This window comes from Amblyraja radiata, chromosome 24 (assembly GCF_010909765.2).
Source record: "Amblyraja radiata isolate CabotCenter1 chromosome 24, sAmbRad1.1.pri, whole genome shotgun sequence".
NCBI lineage: Eukaryota > Metazoa > Chordata > Chondrichthyes > Rajiformes > Rajidae > Amblyraja > Amblyraja radiata.
In genome coordinates, this window is record NC_045979.1 from 25,748,356 (window position 1) to 25,772,408 (window position 24,053).

Sequence of the window (24,053 nt, forward strand, 5' to 3'; positions counted from 1 at the left end):
TCTGCAGTTCATGGTGTCACTCTTGAACTTGAATAAAGTTAGATAACTTACCAGAGATTAGATGTCTGCTGAGATCCTCCAGCACTTTGTTTTATGCTCAGGATTCCAGCACCTTTGGACTCTGGTGTCTCCACAGCTAGATGCAAGGTAGGCTGCTGTTCATTTACATACATTTAAATAACCAGGTCATCCCCAGGTTATGAACTCCCGACTTTTATGTACATGGATGGGTGACATTTTGGGTTCCAGCCTCTCCTTGTACCTAAAACTCCTTAATTCCCCAACACCACTCTTTAGTCAGAGGGTGGTGAATCTGTGGAATCTGTTCCAGACTGCAGATGTTGGTTTGTGCAAAAGGATACAAAGTGCTGGAGTAACTCGGCAGGTCAAACAGCATCTACGGAGAACATGGATAGGCAACGTTTCGGGTCTGGACCCTTCTTCAGATTGATTGATGTCTGAAGAAGGGTCCTGACTCAAAATGTCACCTACCCATGTTCTCCGGAGATGCTGCTTGACCCGCTGAGTTACTCCAGCACTTGGTATCCATCTGTATTCCCTATTTGTTTTGCAAATCTTACTCATTAACATATGCGGTATTTGAGAAAATTATCATAAATATATACAAGGGGAATTTAACAGAGTACACGAGGGGGAAAGCTTTGAAGAGTGTGTTGATAGGATGAGATGGGATACTCATGAATCTATCAGCCACGCTAACACGACCCCAGCTCTGGAACAAAATGAGGTTTGCCACTTTAAAGTGCCCTGAAATTACTCATAGATTCATGCAGTATGGAAACAGGCCTTGCATGTGAGCTTACAGAGGCACACATGCGAACACACACAGAGCACACACACACATACGGAACCACACAAAATTCTATCTCCTTCTGTGTTTTCAATTTTAGAAAAGTCCTCCAACTCTGGGAAATGACATACTCACCTTTGTTTCTCAATAAGAAAACAATGAATAATTTAAATGGTATTTCATTAGTATGTTTTTGTCTGTGGTATTTCCCATCATTGCATTGCTGTGTGCTTGCATCATGTTTAGCTTTGTAATGAAATCCATCAAATTTAACTGAATGCCGATTCCTCCCTTTTTTCCACAGATGTGTTACTTTCTAGAGAATCAGCAAATAAACAAATTATCTCTGGCTCTGTGTGTTACCACATTTAAAACCAACCCCATTTACATCTGTAACCTTGTGCCGATGGATTTTCAAGTTCCACATTAAGTCATGGAAGCTTTGATCAATGTGTTTGAGATTTCATGATCCTTTGTTCCTTTTGATCTAATTAGATCAAATCCAGGAATAAATTTGCAAAACAAAAATATTGCAGAAGTTGAAAATTTGAAATGAAATAAAGAAAGCTGAATTTCTTGGCAAGAACTAAAACCAAATAGCCAAGGAAAGCTAGTAGAACAATGGTCACTGGTCCCAAACGGTTCACCCATGAACACATCAGTCACTTGCTCATCCCAATTTAGATCAAGCTCTGGTCTCTCCTGTATAGTGCTCTCTATATACTGCCTGAGCAAATTGTCCTGTACACTGTACATTTGACCAATTCTATCCCGGCTAAGTCTTTCAATTTGTGACAGTCCTGGTCCATATTGGGAAAGTTAGAATCCCCGACTATGACAATGTTCAATCTTTGTCTTTTAATTGAACGTAAGTATTTTGATTTGCCCTGCTTATCTGCGACTACACAGAAATACAAAGAGCCTGGATATGTAATAACATCTGATCAATGGCAATCAAACAAGCACAAGTTGGGCACTGCAGGATCCTTTACAATTCCACAATTGGGATGTGGGCAAAATGTCTTCAAATGCAACATCCACCCACAATCTTAATGCTGTGGTGGTGTATCCAGAATTGCTAGTCTTAATCATACTTCTTGTTGAATATTATTAAGAAAAACTGGCTAAAAGCTGCCATGATGCATTCCCACACAACACATTCATAAACACATGACATTGTCTAACACATGCCCAAAACACAGACATGCACATTTTTCGCACATTTACCCACACTCAACACACACACTTAACACACTCAACATGCACATGCACATGCTCATAACAATTTATGCAAACACAACATGCACATGCTTACATTCACAGTAAAACACTCCATGCACACACAATTAGAGTGACACAATTTTACAGATACAAGCTTGTATATCCATCCTGCCAATTTTGCACTGACATACACTACTCTGCAGGAGTGAATAAATTACCATCAGGAGTAGTAGATTCATTTGACTCCTCCATTCCGGAGAATTGGGAGCATTTTTGAAGCCAGGAAATGATAAAGAAATAAAAGCAGAAAATGACTGTAAACTGATGCAATCAGACTGTAGGATCTTCTACAGGTGTGAAGAAAGAAATCAACGGGCCGGGGCAAATGAGGTTCCTCTACAAAGTTGGAAGAATTTATCACACATAATAAGGAATTGGCAGAGAAATTAAACAATTACTCTGTGTCTGTCTGGAAGGAGATACAAAACACCTTCCAGAAATACTGGAGAAAAATGTTCAAAGAAACTGAGGGAGAAAGAGAACTTAGGTTTAGTAACAAATACTACCAAAGCTATTTAATGGACTGAAAACTGATGGCTTCACAGACCTAATGATTTGCATCCCAGAGTTAAAAAAAAAAAGTGGCTGTTGCGATAGTGGACACTCTACTTGTAATATTTCCAATTCACAAATGGCTCTTGCAGTTCAAAGGGTAACACATGTGGCCTCTCCATTTAACAAAGGAGAAAGGGAAGAAACAGGGAAATATTGGCCTGTTACCTGACATTAGTCATATGAAATTTAAAGGATGTGATATCAAGAAGGCTGGTGACATCATCGAAGACCCACACCACCCTCGCCACGTTCTCATCTCACTGCTACCATCTGCAAGAAGGTTCAGGAGTCAGAAAACGTTTGCCTCCAGGTTCAAGAACAGATTATTTTCATCATAGAAACATAGAAACATAGAAATTAGGTGCAGGAGTAGGCCATTCGGCCCTTCGAGCCTGCACCGCCATTCAATATGATCATGGCTGATCATCCAACTCAGTATCCCGTACCTGCCTTCTCTCCATACCCTCTGATCCCCTTAGCCACCAGGGCCACATCTAACTCCCTCTTAAATATAGCCAATGAACTGGCCTCGTCTACCCTCTGTGGCAGGGAGTTCCAGAGATTCACCACTCTCTGTGTGAAAAAAGTTCTTCTCATCTCGGTTTTAAAGGATTTCCCCCTTATCCTTAAGCTGTGACCCCTTGTCCTGGACTTCCCCAACATCGGGAGCAATCTTCCTGCATCTAGCCTGTCCAACCCCTTAAGAATTTTGTAAGTTTCTATAAGATCCCCTCTCAATCTCCTAAATTCTAGAGAGTATAAACCAAGTCTATCCAGTCTTTCTTCATAAGACAGTCCTGACATCCCAGGAATCAGTCTGGTGAACCTTCTCTGCACTCCCTCTATGGCAATAATGTCCTTCCTCAGCGATCAGACTCCTAAAACATACTGCACAACCCTAACTGCAACTCTACCTCAGCACCGAATTATGATGGAATTTTTCGACGGTTGCACTACATACTTTGACTTGCACTATTATGGTCTGGTTACCCTGTATAACTGATCATTTATTGTGTTATGGCTTATTGTATATTTATTTGTTGTGTTGTTGTATTAATGTGCCTATAAAAGTTGCAGTAAATAAGAATTGCATTGTTCCGCTCCTGGTGCATATGGCATTTAACTACGCTTGACTCTCTTGTACTTCAGAAAGTAATGGGACTAAGCAGAGCCAACATGCATTTATGAATGGGACATCATATTTGACTCATCTATTAGTTCCTTGAGAATGTACCAGTAGAATAAATGATGGGGTGCACTAATGCCTGTTTCTTTTGTGTTTACACCAACATCTTGTTCCTTTGCCAAGTCTTTTTATTTTCATGTGTCAATTATGGACAATTTTGAGAACAGTTCTCCTGAAGACCACAATTGCAGAAAGTTGTAGATGTAGCCTAGTCCATCATGCAGACCAGACATCCCACCATTGACTCCATCCACGCTGCCTTGGAAAATCAGCCAACAAATCAAAGACTTGTCCCACCCTGGTCATTCCTTCTTTACCTTGCGCCCATCTGGCAGAAGACACAAAAGCTTGAAAGAACAAGCCATCAGATTCAGGAATGACTCTGTTATTGAGTTTCTGAACAGTTCTTCATAAGCTAGACCACTGCCCAATTCACCTTTTCTCCATTGAGGATATTGAACTTTGTCTATGGAACAGATGTGCTACAATGTTGAGAACTATATTCTTCACACTATGCATTTCCCCCTTTGCTCTGCCCCTGTATACTGAAGTTTGACATGATTGTATTTATGTATGGTATATGTGATCTTTTTGGCTAGCATGCAAAACAAAGCTTTTCACTGTAAGTCGGTACATGTGGCAATAATAAACCTAAACCCAAACCTTCTTGTGCACATGACAATAAACTTGGCTTGACTTGACTTGAATATTGGAGCAGGCTAGAGGGCCCCAGTGACCTACTCCCACTTTTGCATCTTGTGTTTTGAAACTCACCAGAGCAGGGCGTACTCTGTATGCATGAAGAAACTGCAGTTAATCAGTCACTTATCAATTAACCCCTTACCTTCCCACTCATTACTTCTGACATTAGCCAAAGTGATTGAAGTATTTTTTTTCAATTCAGTTTAAACTTTAGTGATACAACATGGAAACAGGCCCCTCAGCCCACTGAGTTGACGCCAACCAGTGATCACCCCCGTACACTAGCACCATCTACACAGTCCATGCAGACAGCACCCACACTCAGGGTCGAACCCAAGTCTCTGGAATTGTAAGCCAGCAACTCTATCGTTGTGCCACTGTGTCACCCAACACACAGTTTAGTTTAGTTTATTATAGTCACATGTATCGATGGTACAGTGAAAAGCTTTTTTGTTGCATGCTATCCAGTCAGTGAAAATACTATACATGATTATATTCACGCCATCCACAATCCATCATATTTTCCTGATAAATATTGCAAAAGTCAAATTAACACAATCTACTGGATCTTTACATTCTAACTTTACATGCTATTTAAGTTACCACAAACTTAACATCCTATACATCCTATAATTTTCACAACAACTTCTCAGCTTCCATTGCCCCTCCTGATTTATTCTAATGGTCCTACCACCAACTAAGCAGATTTACGATCAAACCATTTTAGGACTTGAGCTGAAGACCTCTGTGTGTTGTAAACCATCACAGCCTGAGGATCTGAGGAACTTGCTCACAAATTTAATGGGAGCCACTCTGTACTTATTTGATTGCCAGACCTTAACCGGCGCCTAGGGACCACCGCGGTTCCTCAGTTAAAAAATATGAGCCAAGTGCAAAATCAAAGTCAGCATAAATCAATGTAAATCCTATCGACTGCTTCCAAAATTAGAAGACAAATATTTTGATACATGCATATTGTGCATATCACTGAGAGCCACAGTTCTCTGAGCACACTCTGTCTATATGTACCCAATATTGACAGAATCATTATATGAGTAAAGGTTGATGTAAATCTTTTTTTTTACAGTATGCCCAAATATCACATTGTTCTGAATTATTTTATTTTATTCTTTTTTTTTAATGCATGGAAGTAAAGTTCTGTGACACAATGGGCCTCATCCAGATCTGGTGTGGCGCTGTTTGCATTGGGATGCTGTAGATAATGGAGAATGGGTCAGTGAGATAAATAAAGCAACTGGGAATGGATCCGTAGATTAACTGAAGATGATTGGATCCATGGTATAATTGAAGGTGGCAATAAATAGAACCAAATTTTCTTAATGATGATCAGCAATTGGTGAAGAATTGATTAATTGCTCTTCACCTTAGATCTTGTTTAAGAGGGTGGTCGGGACAGGATCCATACAGATTATGTAATGAAAGGGTAAAAATCCATTGAGATCCTGTAGAGATGAGGAAAAGATATGTGGAGATCTGTCAGGAGGGGTACGTACCTGTATAGATGGGAAAGGGTCCATTGAAATTCTGTACAGCTGGGGTAAAAATCCTGTGCAGATGGGAAAGGAACCATACAGATACTTCAGGGGGTGGGGAAAGGATCTGTATAGATCCTGTAGTGATGGGAAATAATCCATATGGATCTCTTGGATGGAGAAACGTTTTCTTCCAAAAGGGAAACCAGAGTCTGAGAATGCCTGTAGTGGAATTTGACACGTACTCTGGAAGTTGTCTCTCCTCATTGCACCTCAAGTGCCCATGGACCATTCATCATAGGCTTCACTAATCGACCCTTGGCCACGGCTTCCTTTGTTCCTTCCAATACATAATATCATCGATAAAATGTCAACATAAGCATGGAATAAATCAGTGACACATGGTGAATTAGAGAAAATCATTCTTTATTGTGTGCCAGCACCTGCATATCTGTAGACAGATGAGGTACAACGACACATAACACTCCATTCACACTTAAAACAACTGCACAGTTCAAAGGTGCAACTTTCAGACGGAATCCTCCACGTCCAAGACTGGTTGTAAGGAGGGGGGCTTTGCTAATGAGCTTTCCCTGGGGAACGTTATCAACATCTCACCAGCCCATCCTCCCATCAGCAGCAGTTGGGAGTGTTCTGTATTGTTATTCAGAGTCATCATCATGACCTTGGTTTCTTGTAACTTTCTTTTCTTAAGATTTCTCCATCCACTGAAACTATTATTTATGGTCTCAAGGAATATCACTGTTCTTGGAATGCCTATCAATCTCTTGTATGAGATATTAACCATAAATGGACTGCAGTAGGTATCAGTACTGAGTTCCCTTACTAGGTACAGGACAGCATGGTGGCACAGCTGGTAGAGCCGCTATCTCCTTCTCCAGACACCCAGGTTCTATCGGGCATCATCAGTGTGGAATTTGCATTCTCCTTGAGACCGCTCTGGATTATTCCCACATTCCAGGCAAATAGATTGGTACATTAATTGGCCATTGTAAATTATCCCCTAGCACATATGCGAGTGGTAGAGGCTGGAGGAAGATGATGAAAATGTGGGGAGAATAAAAATTGGGATTAAGGTAGCATTAATATAAATGGGGTTAATGGTCAGCATAGACACAATGGGCCAAGGACCGGTTTCCATGCTGTAAGGCTCTACAAGGCACACTGTCCACTCCAGGTTGTGGCCTATTATATGTAATTTCACAGCTCAAGGAATCAATCAGGGCTTTTCTCAATCCATACACCTGAGATCACCAAATTAGCAATGTTTTATTGCAGGAAGATCCAGTCAATAATTTGCACACTAGGGTTCGGAAAACAAGCTAATCCCATGGAAACGGCAAGATACAAATTCTCAACAGTAACTCTAATTGAAAATCCAATTGAATTTTACTTTTCATTGTCTGTTAAGTGCTGGAGGATTTTATTTTATATCCAATAACAATTCAGAACAGGTCCCTGACTTGCTGCTGAGGTACAATGCATTGATCTTACAAAGTGTATAGAATTCTAAATAAATAGAAAATAACAGCACAAATTCCTCCAACAGAACTCTAAAACCATCCCTGGACGAAGGGATATTTCCACTGGTCATGTGACATTGTAAAAATGATGGGAAGATTACTTTGTTCTTGCTTCAATGAAATAGGGGGAAAGCGTTACAATGACGAAGAAAATTAAGGAATGTTGGAGTTTAGGATATGGGTGCCGATTGCATAAAAGTGAAGGGATTTTATGGTACTTGGATAAGTAAGTAAGTCATAGGAGTAGAATTAGGCCATTTCACTCATCAAGTCCACTCTGCCATTCAAGCATGGCACGATGTACGATCCAACATAAAGTGGTTGGGCCAAGCTCTCAGGCTAGATATTATAATCTGTATGAGGTTTGGACCCCTTGGAAGTCACACAGTGCAGGTCGAATCCACCCTTTTAAAATAAAGGGAACTAAATAATACATCTGTGTGGAGTTTGCTGATTTTCCCTCTGATCACATGAGACTCCTCTCGATATTCTTGTTTCCTCAAAGACATGTCGTTTAGTAGGTTAATTAGCCATTGTAAACTGCCCCAGTGAGTGGGTGAGTGCGGAATCTGGGGGAGCTGATGGAAAGGTCAGGAAAACAAAAGGTAGAGATAATGTAGGATTAGTGTAAATAAGTAGTTAATGGTTGGTGCAAACCAGGGTGATTGGGTGGCAAAGGGCCCGTTTCTGTGCTGCATCTCACTGTGACTCTCATTTGCATTTACATCGGACGATTATCACAGTGAGATGCCCCAAAATTGTTTGCAGTCAGATGTAAACTAACACAAACCACATCAGATAACAGACCATGATGTGTAGGAAGGAACTGCAGATGCTGATTTATACCGAAGATAGACATAAAGTGCTGGTGTAACTCAGCGGGTCAAGCAGCATCTCGGGAGAAAAAGGTTGGGTGACATTTTGTGTCAGGACCCTTCTTCAGATGCAGTTGACCATAAAATAGGTCAATGAGTTAGATCTAATATAAGATCACACTTTAGGGGAAGAAAGTGATCGTGTGGCTCAATGGTTGAGTGGAGAAATTCCAATATAAATTTTTAAAGATGAAGAGAGTGGAAGTTCAGACAGGAGGTTCTGCAGACAATAAGCTGAAACTGGAGTGAAAGGGAAATTGAATGGTGAGGGATGAAGGAGCCTGAAGTCTAGTTCAGGATTGTGTGGGCACTTTGCTTCTACTTAATCAAAACAGCTCCGGAGAGGAATGGAACTGCTACCAAGTGAAAATAAGGTTTAATCAGTCCATTTAACTCGCTCTGACTGTGATTAAGTGACTAAACATTCGTCATTAACTTTGGTTCCCAAATGATGATGGACCAATGGAAATCTCCCTTTTGTTCCTTTGCACGTTGAAAATATAAAGCTGAGAAAATATTTGGGTTTATAAAGCATATAATCTGCTGTGACTATTGAAAATCAGCGGATCAGTGATGCAATACTGTACTTTCTAACATATTAATGGATTATGGTAAGGTCACACTGTAATGTAGTGTAGCAATGTAATACAGGGGATGTATTGTAATTATGTCACTTGGTACAGGAAAAATTAGAATAGAATACATTCAAATAAGTCAACAGGCATTAAATACAAGTACAGAAAGTTTGACATCAGACATAATGGACGCCTACAATACCCACTGGAATCAACCAGTGCCAATTTTCAGAACTCTCCTCTATAAATAAGGTACACCTTTGATCTTTGTGGAACTTCCAAAAAAGCACCTGTATCAAAGCAGATATCAGTTACAGGGCACAGGCACAGGCACAGGGTGGTTTGAGGCTGAACCTTTTGAATTTCCTCTGCCTTGGGCTGTAGGATTTGTGAGTTTCTTCCTCATGGCCAGAAAATAAAGCTTTGAATAGGCAGATGAATGGGGAGAGCAGCATGATATAAAATGGTGAATGAAATTGAATGGTTCATTCCTGCTCAATTCTACATTCTGACTTCCAACACTAGCATTGAATTCACAGTAACATTGAAGAGGAGACAGCAGTAGAACTAGTGCTTCCTGCCACTTCTTCCTTAGTGCTATCATAACCTTGTTCGCTGAAGTTCTGGAACCTTCTTTGGCAACTTGCCCAGCAGTGCCATCAAAGGAGTTTGACTCTGGGAGGGGCTCAAGCCCCGACTTGCGTGCTTGCTTCTGTTTGAATCTTCACTCTCTGGAATCATCTTATATTGCAGTAATTTTGAAATCCATTTGGCAGAATTGGAGGTCTTTTTATATGATTTATCCAAATGTTCTTCCTGAAATAAACCAAAATAGGTATTACACCTATTGCCCAATGCTCATTTAATGAACAGAATTGCATGCATGGGCTGGGATAAGTAAGATAGAAACGAGTCATTCAGCCCTTCGAGCATGCAATCACCATCAAGTTCCCATTCACATAGCTTTATTTTATTATCCTCATATTCCCTTCAACTCACATCAGATTCCACCCCTCACCTGCACACTAGGGGCATTGGTCAATTAACCAAACAAACTGCACATCTTCAGAATACGAGAGGAAACTGCAGCATCCGGAGGAAACCCATGTGGTTACAGTGAAAACGTGCATACTCCACATAGATAGCACCCAAAGTCAAGATTGAACCGGGGCTTCTGGAGCTGCAAGACAGCGACTCAACTGGCTGTACCATAGTGCTGCCTTCATGGAGGATGGATGGCAGAAGCCACAATTGTAATGCCCCTCTAGGTAATCTCTCTTTGTTAATTGTCCTCATCACTGTGAATGTCCAGCTATCATGCGTAATTGAGCAAACTGGGACTCTTTTCAAGGGGATGAAAATTACCCGATTGGGATCTTTAAAATTCTGGGGTGATCGGACTGGAAGCATGTGTAGAAACTGCTTCTAGTTGCTTGCAATTGAAGAATATAAGCCAACAAACTAAATGGAGACTCACAGAGGAATTCCCTCGTATAGACAGCAGGAAGAATATAAAGCTCATTAACAACTGAATGTTTGAAACACGGATATACTGATATGAAAATTTGATGGACTCGCAAGGGTTGAGAGGAATCTGGTGTAGGGTGGGCCGAGACTGTTGAGGTGTATGGCGTATAAGCAAGGGCTAGTTGTAGATGTGCTGGAGGTCCTGTTCAGATGATTTTAGTCACAATGTCATGTGAGTACAAAACCTGTACAAAGCACTTCATATTTCACATTACTGCTGTATGTGTCAGCAATCAAAGATATCAGGGTTTTTCTGATCACCTAAGGCTGGAACTTTGGGAAACCCTCCAGGCAGACAGTCTTTCTCTACAACACCAGGAGAAATAACTAATAGTAATGTTGATTACAGTTTAGTTTAGAGATACAGCGTGGAAATAGGCCCTTCAGTCCACCGATTACTTGCTGACCATCGATCACCCGTTCACACTAGTTCTATGTTATCCCATTTTTGTATCCGATCCCAACACACCAGGGTCAATTTACAGAGGCTAATTAACCTACAAATAAGCACATCTTTGAAACAATGGAGGAAATCGCAGCACCCGCAGGAAACCCACGCGGTCCGAGGGAGAAGATGCAAACTTTACACAGACAGCACTCTAGGTCAGGATGGAGCCCAGTCTCTGGTGCTGTGAGGCAGCTGCCATTACAGTTGCTCTGCGCTGGACACAGGCTGCCCTGATCACAGCTTTTGTGTCAGATAATCAGAGTTTTACAGCAGTGAGTTTGGCTGAGGGACGCTGACTCCTTGCAGAAGCTGGTCAACTCACCTGGTGCCGGACGGTAACCAACAGAGGCACAGATCTCGACTGGCGAGGATACGCGCAGTATAATTCCAGCAACTGTAAGTCGCAACTTTTGAAGCAGCATTCCTCCACAATCCCTTTACTTGGCCTCTTTACGTAGTCTTTGTCCTTGAAGTACGAGGGAGTCTTACCTGGAGAGAACAGTTCACAGTTATTTCTTGACATTGAACATGGCATTTCCTGATTAAACATTTCCCAATCAATCAGAATATTTCTCAGCAAACAAAGGCTCCAGACTAGCAAACCTCAGCATATCTGGGCCAACATTATGTGTGCAATATCATTCTCAGTCAGTGAGTCCCAGCTCTTCCCAGTGGAAGGGCTCTCTGGGCCAGCTCGCTTTGTGCCAGAATGAAATTTTGTAAGATTGCAGACACTGGAGATCTGAAATAAAACAAAAATGTTGGAAACATAGGTCAGGCCGCTTCTGTGGTCAAAGAATGTTTTAGTTCAGGGCCCTTTGTCAGAACAGGGAAAGTGAGAAAGCAACATATACTCAGGAGAAGGGAAGCTGGATGATAGGGATGGGTTGAACGAAGGGAATATCTCTGATAGGATGAGACAAATTGAGTTGAAGCAGCAGTAGGAATGGTGGTTAGCATCATATTAGGATTCTTTGCTTGTGTAAGAGATTGATATTAGTGAGAATGTTCAACATATCCAGCTGGTCAGATTGTACTAATAAAAAGAGAACTGAGCCAAAATGATGAATGGCAGAAATGACCACTTCTGTTACAGAGAGAAAGGGTTACCTAAAGTTGGAAATTCAACATCCAGTCTGGAAGGCAGCCATAGAAGATAGAATATGGCTGAGGAACAGACACTTTGGCACATGATGTCTGAGCTGATCATGATGCCAATTTGAGCTGTTCATCTGCCTACACTGTCGGCATCACTGCATTCCCTGCCTGTTCATGCACCCGTCTACATGTATCCTAAATGTTGCTATCGTATCTGATTATACCACCGTCCCATTTAGCGCGTTCCAGGCACCTGCCACTCCGTGTAAAAGAAATTACTTTGTGAATCTCCTTTAAACTTCTCGCCCTCCCACTTTAAATCTATACCCTCGTATTTGACATTTCCATCCTGTGGAAAAAAGATTCATGCTTGCCATTATGATTTATTTGGCATCCCATTCATGCCTGCCATTATAGCAGGACTCCTCTCATCCTCCAACACCCCAGAGAAAACAACCCAAGCTTGTCCAACTTCTCCTTATAGCTAAGATAGACATAAAATGCTGGAGTAACTCAGCGGTCAGTTGCCATCTCTGGGTAAAATGGACAGGTGATGTTTCGGGTCGGGACCATTCTTCAGTCTTGTAATCCAGGGAGGCCCCATAACTTCAAGTGTGATCCCACAATTGAGATGGTTGATAGGTGAATTGTCCCCAGTGTGTAGAGGTGTGGTAAAAGCTGGAGAGAGTTGATGGGAGTTTGGGGAGAAACAAATAGGATTTGTGTAATCCTGCACTAGCACAAACTCAGTGTGCTGAAGGGCCTGCTCCCGTGCTGTTGGATTCTATAAATCCACTATTGCATCACATTCACTGCAGCAACTTAGCCAGGCTTTAGTGACAGTGCCTCGCAACTCAACGTCCTGGAAAGGCAAGGGCAGCAAGTGCACTAGAACCCCATCACCAGCAAACTCCATACCAACCTGCAAACTTTGAAATGTATTGCTGTTCCTTCTTACTTTATGAGACTACGTATATCAGGCATTTATGTAGGCAAACCAGAGATGCATACAGTCCGAAGGCAGTCCTAATGTTTCCCCTGGCTGAGGAATCTAGTATCAGGGGTTGCAGATTGAGAACAATGGGCACCTCATTTGGGAATGAGATGAGGAGAAATGTCTACATTAAGATGAACTTTTGGAATTCTCTATCCAGGAGGGCAGTGGAGGTTCAGCCATGGAGTTCATTTAAATTAGACATCGATAGATTTCTGGTCGTTAAGGAGAGCTGCAAAATGGCACTGAGGTAGCTATGATCTTGGTGAATGGAAAAGCCGGCTCGAAGGGATGGATGGCCTTCTCTTGCTCCTCTTTCTTATTTATACTATCGAGGAGTCATGTCTATAAAATGGGCTCTGGAACTGAATGTTGGTGTGCAAATATACAAGAAACATTCAATACCAAACCATCCCTCAGGAATGCAAGGTATGTGACCAGTCCTCTGCCTAACGGTCCGAGTTCCCTGCCATCTAGTTGGGCTGTGGATTGAAACTGAATCCAATCTATTCAATTCAAGCAACTGCTTTCATATTACACTGCACACATTGGCTTTAATTAGACACAAGAAGATGTTTTATTTTGTTTAATCTTGGCTCCAGGCCCAACATCTGGTAGAAATATTAGGTCCATACAGCTCTGCATATGGGCCCCTTGGTGTGGAGCAGGCTAATGCACTGAACACTTGAATCAGAAAACCACACTATGCCTGTGATTCCAGTGAAATAAAAGGCCAATGAACTTAACATCTGTTTTTTTGACAGAAGCTGGCAAGATTTCATATATAAGGTTAAACATTCCAACCATTTACACAGGACAAGAGCCAATCCTTCCTATAACCCAATCATCTTCACTTCCCCACAGCCTATATCCTATACTTAGGAGTGTCTTGGAATTAGATCAGATCCAACTCCTGAACACCCTGGAACCCATGAAACAGATTCATACATGTTACATAAGAGGTGACTGGCCCTGGAGGCTGTCAGTGGAGGTGTCATCTGAGGTGCCATCTTCTATATGGTCATATTTTTACCCATCCAAAACTGCCAGGTGATCCTTTGTACAGCACAGCAGCTCACTGGACCAGGTCATAGGACATTCAGGAGGCAAGCAGAGAGTGTGATTTTGAATAGCAGATAAGAGATAAGAGGTGAAGGATGCGAACAGATAAGAGCAGATATGAGCAGAGGCAGGATGACACGTTCAATACTTCAGAAACATTAATAAATGAGCTGTTTTTTCATCACAATGCTATTGGCCTTCATAAGAAATATAGGAGCCCATTGCACCAGTTCTGCCATTCAAATAAATCATAACTCATCAATTGACCTCAGCTGGACTTGAATGCAAGGGAGTGAGTAAAATTTGTATGAGGTGGGGGGTGAGGATTGAGTGGGAAGTGGGATTGGGATATCAAAACCATTTCTGAACTTGGAGGAATTAACACTTTCATGTTCCAGAGTAGAGGTGCTACAAGTGAGACGGGTGGAGTGGAAATAGAGGAGGGGAGGGGGAGTTGTAGTTGTGATTAAGAACATTGCAGGTTATAGTCCAAGATGTAGCTACAGAGTGGTTATCGTGTTTATGGGTGGGCTAAGAAATAACATGATCACCTTGTTGGCTATGTACTATAGTCCTCAAATAGTCAATGGGATTTAGAGGAACAAATATGCAGGGTAATTGTGTAATGTTGCAAGAATAATGGGTATTTCATAGTAGAAGGTCTTAACTTTTCAATTAGAGACTAGTATTGCCATAATACTAAGGACTTAGATAGCTTGGAATTTGTTGAGCATATTCAGGAAAGTTTCCACAGGCAGTCTATCGAGGGCCCTACAAGGAAGAGGGCAAAGTTTAACCTACTTTTGGGAAATAGGGCAGGGCAAGTGACTGGGGAGTCAGGGAGCATGGTTTGGTTAGTTTAGAGATAGTTAGGGAAAAGAACAAAACTTGTCTACAAGTTGGAATTCTAAATGTGGGAGAGGGGAATTTTGAGGGTATTTTTGAGGGAATTTTGAGAGACAGGAGCTAGCAAAAGTCGATTGGAGTAAATTGTTTGCAGGCAATGGGACATTCAGCAAGTGGGAGACTATTGAAAGTGAAATAGCAAGAGATCAAGGTCTGCGTGTTCTTGAAGACAAGAGATATTGAGGTTCCAGTCAGAAGAAGAAAGGAGCCATGGATCAGGTACAGGCAGCTGGGATCGTGAATTCGTGGAGGAATATAGGGGATACAAAAGTATACAAGGAGAAAATCAGGAGGGCAAAAAAGGGACACTAGATAGCTTTGGCAGAGAAGATTAAAGAGAATTGTAAAATATTTATGTACGTTATGTACACCCTATACATAGATAGGGTGGTAAAGAAAGCTTTTGGTGTGCTGGCCTTTATAAATCAGAGCATTGAGTATAGAAGTTGGGATATAATGTTAAAATTGTACAAGGCATTGGTGAGGCCAATTCTGGAATATGGTGTACAATTCTGGTCGCGAAATTATAGGAAAGATGTCAACAAAATAGAGAGAGTACAGAGGAGATTTACTAGAATGTTGCCTGGGTTATAACACCTAAGCTACAGAGAAAGGTTGAACAAGATATTCTTTGGAGCGCAGAAGGTTAAGGGGGGACTTGATACAGGTCTTTATGAGAGGGATAGACAGAGTTGACGTGGATAAGCTTTTTCCATCGAGAGTAGGGAAGATTCAAACAAGAGGATATGATTTGAGAATTAAGGGACAAAAGTTTAGGAGCAACATGAGGGGGAACTTCTTTACTCAGAGAGTGGTAGCTGTGTGGAATGAGCTTCCAGTGGAAGTGGTGAAGGCAGGTTTGTTTTTATCATTTAAAAATAAATTGGATAGGTATATGGACGGGAAAAGAATGGAGGGTTATGGTCTGAGTGCAGGTAGATGGGACTAGGTGAGAGTAAGTGTTCGGCGCGGACTAGAAGGGCCGAGATGGCCTGTTTCCGTGCTTTAATTGTTATATGGTTATATGGTTATTATAGGAAAAGGATACCTAGAGAGAGAATAGGACCCCCTCACAGACCAATTTACATCCATGTGCGGAGCTGCAGGACATGGGTGGTCCTCAATGAAAATTCTCCTGTTTTTACCACGGAGAAAGACACGAAGATTAGGTAACTCAGTAAATATAATAAGGATGTCTTGGAGATAGTCGGCATTACAGTAGATGAGGTGCAGAACAACCTAAAATGTGTGACGGTAGACAATGGTGTGCCTCAGAGGTCGTTGTTGGGCCCATTGATGTCGGTTATCTGTATCAATGATTTGGATGTGAATGTAAAAAGCATGATTTGTAAGTTTGTAGATGACACTAAAATAGTAATGTAGATAGTGAAGAAGGATATCAAGAAGTATACTGTAGTGGTATCTTTATCAACCTGGTAAATGGGCCAAGGAATGGCAAATGTTTAATTAAGATAAGTGCAAGGTATTATTACTTTGGAAGTCAAACCAGAATAGTAATTTTCACAGTGAATGGTAGGGCCACGACGAGTATTACAGAACAAACAGCTTTGGAAGTTTAGATCACATGGGATTCAGGGAAAGCCAGCTCATTGAATAGATAATTGGCTTGATGGTAGTAGGTATATTGTTCTCTGAAAGTGGTGACACAACTAGATAGGGTGGTGAAGAGGACCTTCAGTATGCTGACCTTCCTTAGTTGGGGCATTCAATATAGAAGTTGGGATGTTATGTTACAGTTGTATAAGACACTGGTGAGAACATACTTGGATATTGTGTTCTGTTTTGATCACCGTGCCATAGGAAAGATGCCAATAAGCTAGAAAGAGTACAGAAAAGATTTGTGAGGATTTTGCCAGGACTCAAGGGATTGAGTTATAGGCAGAGGTTTGGCAGGCTAAGACTTTACTCCTTAAAGCCTGGAACACTGAGGGAGTGGTTGAGGCAAGTAGAATGCAATGTTTAAAAGACAATTGGACATGTACATGAATAGGAAGGGTTCAGAGGGAGATGGGTCAAACCTGGGAAAATGGGCTAAGCTTAGATGGAGCATCTTAGTTGGCATGGAAGAGTTGGGCCAAAGGGCCTGTTCCTGTGCTGTATGGCTCCAGGACTCTAAAGGGCCTGTCCCACTTACGCAACCTTTACAGGCGACTGTCGGCACCCGTGATAGGTCGCCGAAATTTTCAACATGTTGAAAATTAAGCAGCAACCAGAAAGACGCTACGACTTTTTGGATACAGGCTCTATGGTCGTGATATGCCACCCGCGACATGTCGCCAGGGGTCGCCGTATAGGGTCGTGAGAGGTCTCCAAAGAGTTGGAGCGTCTTTCTGGTCGCCGCTGAATTTTCAACATGTTAAAAATTTCGGCGACCTATCATGGGTGCCGGCAGTCGCCTGTAAAGGTCGCGTAATTGGGACAGGCCCTTAAGTGCAATAACTTTATTGTCAGATGGACGAGATGTTAAAGCCCTGTCTACTGCCCGGTTAAACTACTAGATTGGAAATGCTGGGGAGATTTCAGTGGAGTCCTGTCCAATATTTATCCTCCGCTTAATAAAAATAAAAATTGATTATCTGATCGTTATCACGTTATTGTTTTGGGATCTTGTGTGTAATTTCGATGACATTCTTGTATTACAACTGAGCTGCAAAGTAATTTGGATTGTCTTAAGACAGCAAAGACATAGAGTAGATCAGAATGAGAGGGTAGATGTGTACAGTCCACATTCCTATCTGCCCCCCTGCCTCCCCCCACCGATTCTCCCCTGACCGACACACAGGGGCAAGTGATGTGTGGATGTGGGAAGAAACCGGACCACCAGGAGGAAATCTATGTAGTTACAGGGAGAACATGTAAACTACACGTCAGGATCGAATTGAGAGGAGAGTTGGAATTCTCAGAGTGATCAGGTCCTCAGAATCCCAGTGTCAGGACGCGAGCCGCAATTTATTGGCCAAATTATTAACCCGCAAAAGTGGATACTTTCTCCGGCAATCTATTGGAATCATGCACATCGATTTATATTCAGGCGAGGCAAAGCTGAAGGTGTTCACCAGAACTTACTGAAGTAAAATCCTCGATCACCACATACAAACTGCAGCGTATCCACCAGCTCTGAACCACAGAGTGTCTCAGCAACCACAGTCCATAGAGGCAGGACAGAGAGGCAGACCAGAGTGTACAGCATCCAGAAGTGGTTCAATGCACGGACCTGTCCAGCGAAGTAATAAAGAACAGCGTCAGACAGCTGAAGGTACACTCAGAGAGCTAAGCTTGGCGTTTACACTGTACTGTATGGCACACACACTCAGTGCCTTTTGTAGCCGGATGACAAACTGACTCAGGATCCCAAACATGTTCAATTCTGGACATCCCCACTCAACTGAACTAAAGCCAGGAATGACTTCCCTCTTTTCCCTTTTTCAATCCCTTGTACCTCCCAATAGTCTTAATTGAGGACCACACGGTACCAATTAGATTCCTCAACACTTCACCAACACAGAATGGCAATTTCAGGACACTATCAGATTCAGTCAACAATCTACTGGAGGAACTCAGCAGATTGAGCAGAATATGTGCAGGGAAATGGACAGTCAACGTTTTGGGTCAGGACCCTTCATGTCATATTTTTCACCATTTGTAAATGAGAACCAGGTGCAAAATTGGCACCATAGGAGACTGCAGATGCTGGAATCATGAACAAAAAATAAACTGCTGGAGGAACGCAGATTGTTCAGAAGATCTGAACAATAATCCTAACCCGAAATGTTGTCTGTCGATTGACTCTCTAAGTTCCTCTAGCAATTACGGTGGTTTGTTATTGAGCGTCTAACATGATGAGATATCATGTGGATAGACACTGGCTGGGATACAATGCAGTCCCAGAGATATAAAGCAAGATGAAATTAAAGGAATGGACACTAAACAAAGAGGAGATATCGTATACAGTCAATCCCAGAATATACACGATCACAGGGCAAGATACCGTACACATATAACGACAGGGTTCGATATTATACACAGCTGGCCACAACTTTTTATACTATACAGAGCCAGTCATCAGATGGAAGATGGACACAAAATGCTGGAGTAACTTAGCATGACAGGAACATCTCTGGAGAGAAGTAATAGGTGACGTTTTGGGTGGAACATTGTACAGGTGATCACAGGTGGAATATTGTGAACAGATGTTCACAGGGTGTGCTACAGCACCCAATCAATCATGAGATGGAATATTGTATCAAATCAGTCACGAGGTGGAATATTGTACATAGACATAGGATGTGATACTGTACACATTCACAGGGTGGGATACTGTACACAGTAACAAGTTGGTGTACTGATAATCATAGAATAAAACACAGCCCAATTAGTCGCTTTATCTACTGTATATATATATATATAACTAAAATTCTCATCTTATCTGTATGTATGTATGTTCCCGAAATACAGCCAAAATGGTACACGATAGCTCAACAATTTTAGGGGTGCCTTACTCATCATTCGCCTGCGGTGTGCTGTATCAAGTTTCGTTATAATTTAAAGTAATTCATGTTATAATCTTTAATGAACTTTATACTGTGAATGGGACAAGTTTCAACGTGGCAGTCGCGTCTGCGCAGTGCGCTCCCACTTGCCAGGTCCGTTATCCGCGCGTGCGCAGTTGGGGAGGGTTGCCGGGCCCTGCGGCGGGGCACCCAGAAGGAATGAAGAGACGGAATTTGAAATAACTGAACATCTCGAGTATCTCCGAGAAAGAATGTTCCCGATAGCGCAACAATTTTAGGGGCACCTTACTCACCATTTGCCTGCGGTGTGCAGTATCAAGCTTCGTTCAAATTGTTGCGCCATTGTGTACCGTTTTGGCTGTATTTCGGGAACATACATATATATATATATATATACACAAGATGAGATTCCCATTTTCAGATTGCCATTATAATCTAATTGTGTGCACTAGACTGGCGTCACAACGGGGACCCAACGGGTCTTCTAGTTGTGTATAAAAATCATAGGATGGGATGGTTTAGAGCCACAGAGTGTGATTCTGTCCAGATGGGTGACACGGGGTGGGGAGGGATGGGAGGTGGGAGTTGCAGGGTGGGTATGGGGACGGATGACTGTACAGGAGTAATCACCAGTGTTATAGACTCATATGACAGTATATTGTAGTCAGAGCCACAAGGTAAAGGACTGTGTAGGTACAGAATCAGCACACAAACTCACAGGTCCGTTATCCGCGCGTGGTCATTGAATGAATTAGTGGACACACAGTCAAAGGTTAAGGAATTATATATAGAACCTGAGCATATTGTTCAATCATAATATCCAGGAAGATAATATAGAAACAGGGAACAATGTACACTCAGACAATAAATGGGACATATAAACAGAAGAATAAAATGGACATTGTATACACCAGCACAGAATATTGTACAAAATGTATTCCAATAAAAAAGAATACTTTACATGAAAGGCAGACCAATCATAAAGGTTTAACATGCTCAGGCTTCACCTAGACTTTTCTAATACAGTACAAGGGACTAGCACTTTGATTTTGGAAGTCCTTCAGATAAAAATTCAAAGCATTTCCTTCCATCACAGGATACGTTTTTAACTTTATCCGTATCTCTGAACTGTTTTGGCATTAGCTTTCAATAGTTCAGGCAATCCATCGCAGTTGGTTCAGAGACTGCTCGCCAACCCAGCTGTGAATATTTCTCTTGCCAGAACGAGAGTGAACAATCAAACACTTAACCAATAAACACCACTATTCAAGTCAAGATTCTTAAGCGGATGGAGAAAGCACTCTGATCCCCTTCATGGTCACTCTGTATATTTGTCAATAGTTACACTTCTACAGCTTTTCATTTCTTATGACTGGAATATAACTAATTATTAAACTTTATGCTCACAAGTTTTAAAGTAAATTGTTAATATCTTCAATATTTCTCCTTCTATTCACATCTAATGTTTCTTCCCATGATCTGCTTCCTTACCCTCTCTCTCGCTTTTTCTATTCTTGATATTATCTCACTCTGTCTCTTTATCTCTTGATTTCTGCTTAGCCCAACTTCCTGTAATTTTTAAACCTACCCCCCTATCCCCTTCTCCCACTGTTTTGTTTTTACCTCTCGGTTCCTTCACATCCTGCTCTCCTTCTTGGTCCTTCTCTCTCTCCTCGACTCTCTGCCTTGATCCACTTTTAATTTGTTTTCTTATGATTGCACATTCAGTGTTCCATGTCTAGCAAGAGCCGAACCTCAAAATCTAATGCCCTGGCAGAAACAATTTAAGCTTCACATTAAATGCCCAATTGCTATTTCAAATGTTTAAAAACATCCCAGCCTAAAATCTCTCTGGTAATAAATAATGGAATTCAATATAAATCACAGGCTTTAAAACAATGACTTGTGGTTGACTTTAGATATCAAACACAAATTGGCAAGATTATTCCATAAAAAGGGTCACCTTTAGTGCACAACTGCAGCAGATGGAGCTGTGTGCAGAGTTCATGATGAAGTTTGCTGTATGTCTCTCCTCCCACAGCGATTCCACAGTGTCTGCTAATGTGGAGAGCTGGAGTCCTTTGCTTTATAGCACAAGGGGAAGGTCCTTCCCTCAGTTGCACACGCCTACATCAAAGTTTAACTTAGGCAAAGAAAAACCGTGGTTTTGGTTGCATTCCACCCCTTCCATTAACACACTCTGCATCTTGACTTGCATTCTCCTTAAATCTTATTATCAATGCAGCATATTAAAAAAATGTAAGCCGGCTCTGCTTTTTGGCAGATGTCCTCATTCCACCAGACACGTTGTAAGTTCTGTCTAAGTTATTACTCTACATTGTGGGTGTAATGTAAGCTGCTCTCTTCTCTCTAATAATTCAAAACACCAGAGAGACTAGAACTGTTTTATATAGGTTAGGAGGGGACATGACTTGGGTACATAAAGTTATGAGGGTAGATAGGGTAGACTGCAGGAAACTCTCCCCTTTATCGGAGCAAGAATTGCTTGCCATTGGAATAGGAATATGAATACTTTATTGTCACATGTAACTTGGCACAATGAGATTCTTTGTTTGCATACACAATGTATACAAACATCAGCCACCTACAAGCGCTGACAAAGTTCCCCCTCACGGTGATCCTCCTCACTCTCATCGACCTCAGGTCGACCCGCGAGGCATCACCACTGCCACGAGGCTTCACCACCGCTGAGGCCCCATTGTCGCGAGGCTTCACCGCTGCCGCTGCTGAGGCCTCACCGCTGTCGACGCCCCACTTCCTGGCTCCGTGGTGCCGACCAGGGCCCCAGCCGCAGGCTCCGTCAGCCGCTTTGCCCAACCCGGGCTTCTACCCGCGAGGCCCGACCCGGGCTTCTACGTGGCGATCCAGGAGGCATCGAGACCGTGGCGCCTCGATTAAAGCCTCCGACCACGTTCTCAGTCCACAGCTGTGGCCCGTCGGGAGGCCTTCTGGCCGCACGACATCGCATAAAGAGCTAGGAGCCAAGTGCTGGAGGTTAGGATAAATACAGATGGGTGCCCTTTGGTCAGCGTGAATGTGGTGGGCTGAATTACCTGTTTCCATGCTGAATGGCTTCAAGACTCATATGGAAGACTGCAGAGTCCCAGCTGCTTATTGTAAACATGTGCCAGCTCCTCCTTCCTTGGAACAAGCTGGCAGGGTTCTTGATTAGAATGATTGTCAACGGTTATGGGGAGATCTTGTTCTCTTTGTCATACATTTGGGGCGGCACAGTGGTGCAGCGGTAGAGTTGCTGCATTAGTGTCAGAAACCCAAGCCCGATTCTGACTGTGGGTGCTGTCTGTATGGAGTTTGTACGTTCTCCCTGTGACCACATGGATTTTCTCCGGGTACTCCGGTTTCCTCCCGCACTCCTGGTTTGTAGGTTAATTGACTTTAGTAAATTGTAAATAGTCCCTAGTATGTAGGATAGTGCTTGTGTACAGGGTGATTGCTGGTCGGCGCAGACTCTGTGGGCCGAAGGGCCTGTTTCCTCACTGTACCTCTAAAGTCTATCAATAATACCAGTGCCCAAGAAGAGCAAGGTGACGTGCCTCAATGACTATCGACCAGTGGCACTAACGTCTGTGGTGCTGAAGTGCTTTGAGAGGCTGATCATGGCACAAATCAACTCATACCTCGACAAAAGCCGGGACCCACTGCAGTTTGCTTACCGCCACAACAGGTCAACAGTGGATGCGATCTCACTGGCTCTCTCCACTCCGCTATGGACCACTTGGACAACAAAAACTCATATGTCAGGCTGTTATTCATTGACCACAGCTCAGCATTTAATATCATCATCTCCTCCAAGCTGGTTACCAAGCTCTCAGATCTGGGTCTCTGCGCATCCCTCTGTAAATGGATCCTCGACTTCCTCATTCACAGACCACAGTCTGTCCATATTGGTGGAAATGTGTCAGCCTCGATAACAATCAGCACGGGAGCACCTCAAGACTGCATGCTCAGCCCCCTGCTGTACTCACTCTATATTCATGACTGTGTAACCGGACATAGTGCAAACTCCATCATCAAGTTCGCTGATGACACCACTGTTGTGAGACGTATCACTGATAGGGACGAGTCAGAGTATCGAAGTGAGATCGACCGATTGACCAAATGGTGCCAGCACAATAACCTGGCTCTCAACACAACCAAGGAACTGACTGTGGACTTTGGAAGGGGTAGGATGGGGACCCACAGTCCCATTTATATCAATGGATCGATGGTGGAAAGGGTCAAGCTTCAAATTCCTGGGCGTGCATATTTCTGAAGATCTCTCCTGGTCCCAGAACACTGATGTAATTATAAAGAAAGCACATCAGCGCCTCTACTTCCTGAGAATACGGAGAGTTGGTATAACAAGGAGGCCTCTTTCGAACCTCTACAGGTGCACAGTAGAGATCATGCTGACCAGTTGCATCGTGGCTTGGTTCAGCAACT

General features: G+C 42.5%; 1 protein-coding gene across 1 annotated transcript; it reads right to left on the bottom strand.

Annotated features, from left to right (window-relative positions):
• Window positions 1–6,433: 6,433 nt before the first annotated feature.
• Window positions 6,434–21,635, bottom strand: LOC116986902 (insulin-like growth factor I). The gene is made up of 4 exons (XM_033042681.1): window positions 21,553–21,635; window positions 18,145–18,292; window positions 11,320–11,486; window positions 6,434–9,838 (listed from the first exon to the last, which is right to left on the bottom strand). The coding sequence occupies exons 1-4, from the start codon at window positions 21,595–21,597 to the stop codon at window positions 9,623–9,625; spliced, it is 576 nt and encodes a 191-aa protein (XP_032898572.1). The 5' UTR covers window positions 21,598–21,635; the 3' UTR covers window positions 6,434–9,622.
• Window positions 21,636–24,053: the final 2,418 nt, after the last annotated feature.

Bases quoted from the DNA above. Each gene is read 5' to 3' on its own strand.
- LOC116986902 (XM_033042681.1), bottom strand. From the start codon at position 21,597: ATGAACTCTGCACACAGCTCCATCTGCTGCAGTTGTGCACTAAAG. The intron at 18,293-21,552 runs GTGACCCTTTTT...TTCGCTGGACAG, and splicing joins GCTGCAGTTGTGCACTAAAG to GTCCGTGCATTGAACCACTT. The intron at 9,839-11,319 runs GTGAGTTGACCA...GGTTTATTTCAG, and splicing joins TGGTTACCGTCCGGCACCAG to GAAGAACATTTGGATAAATC.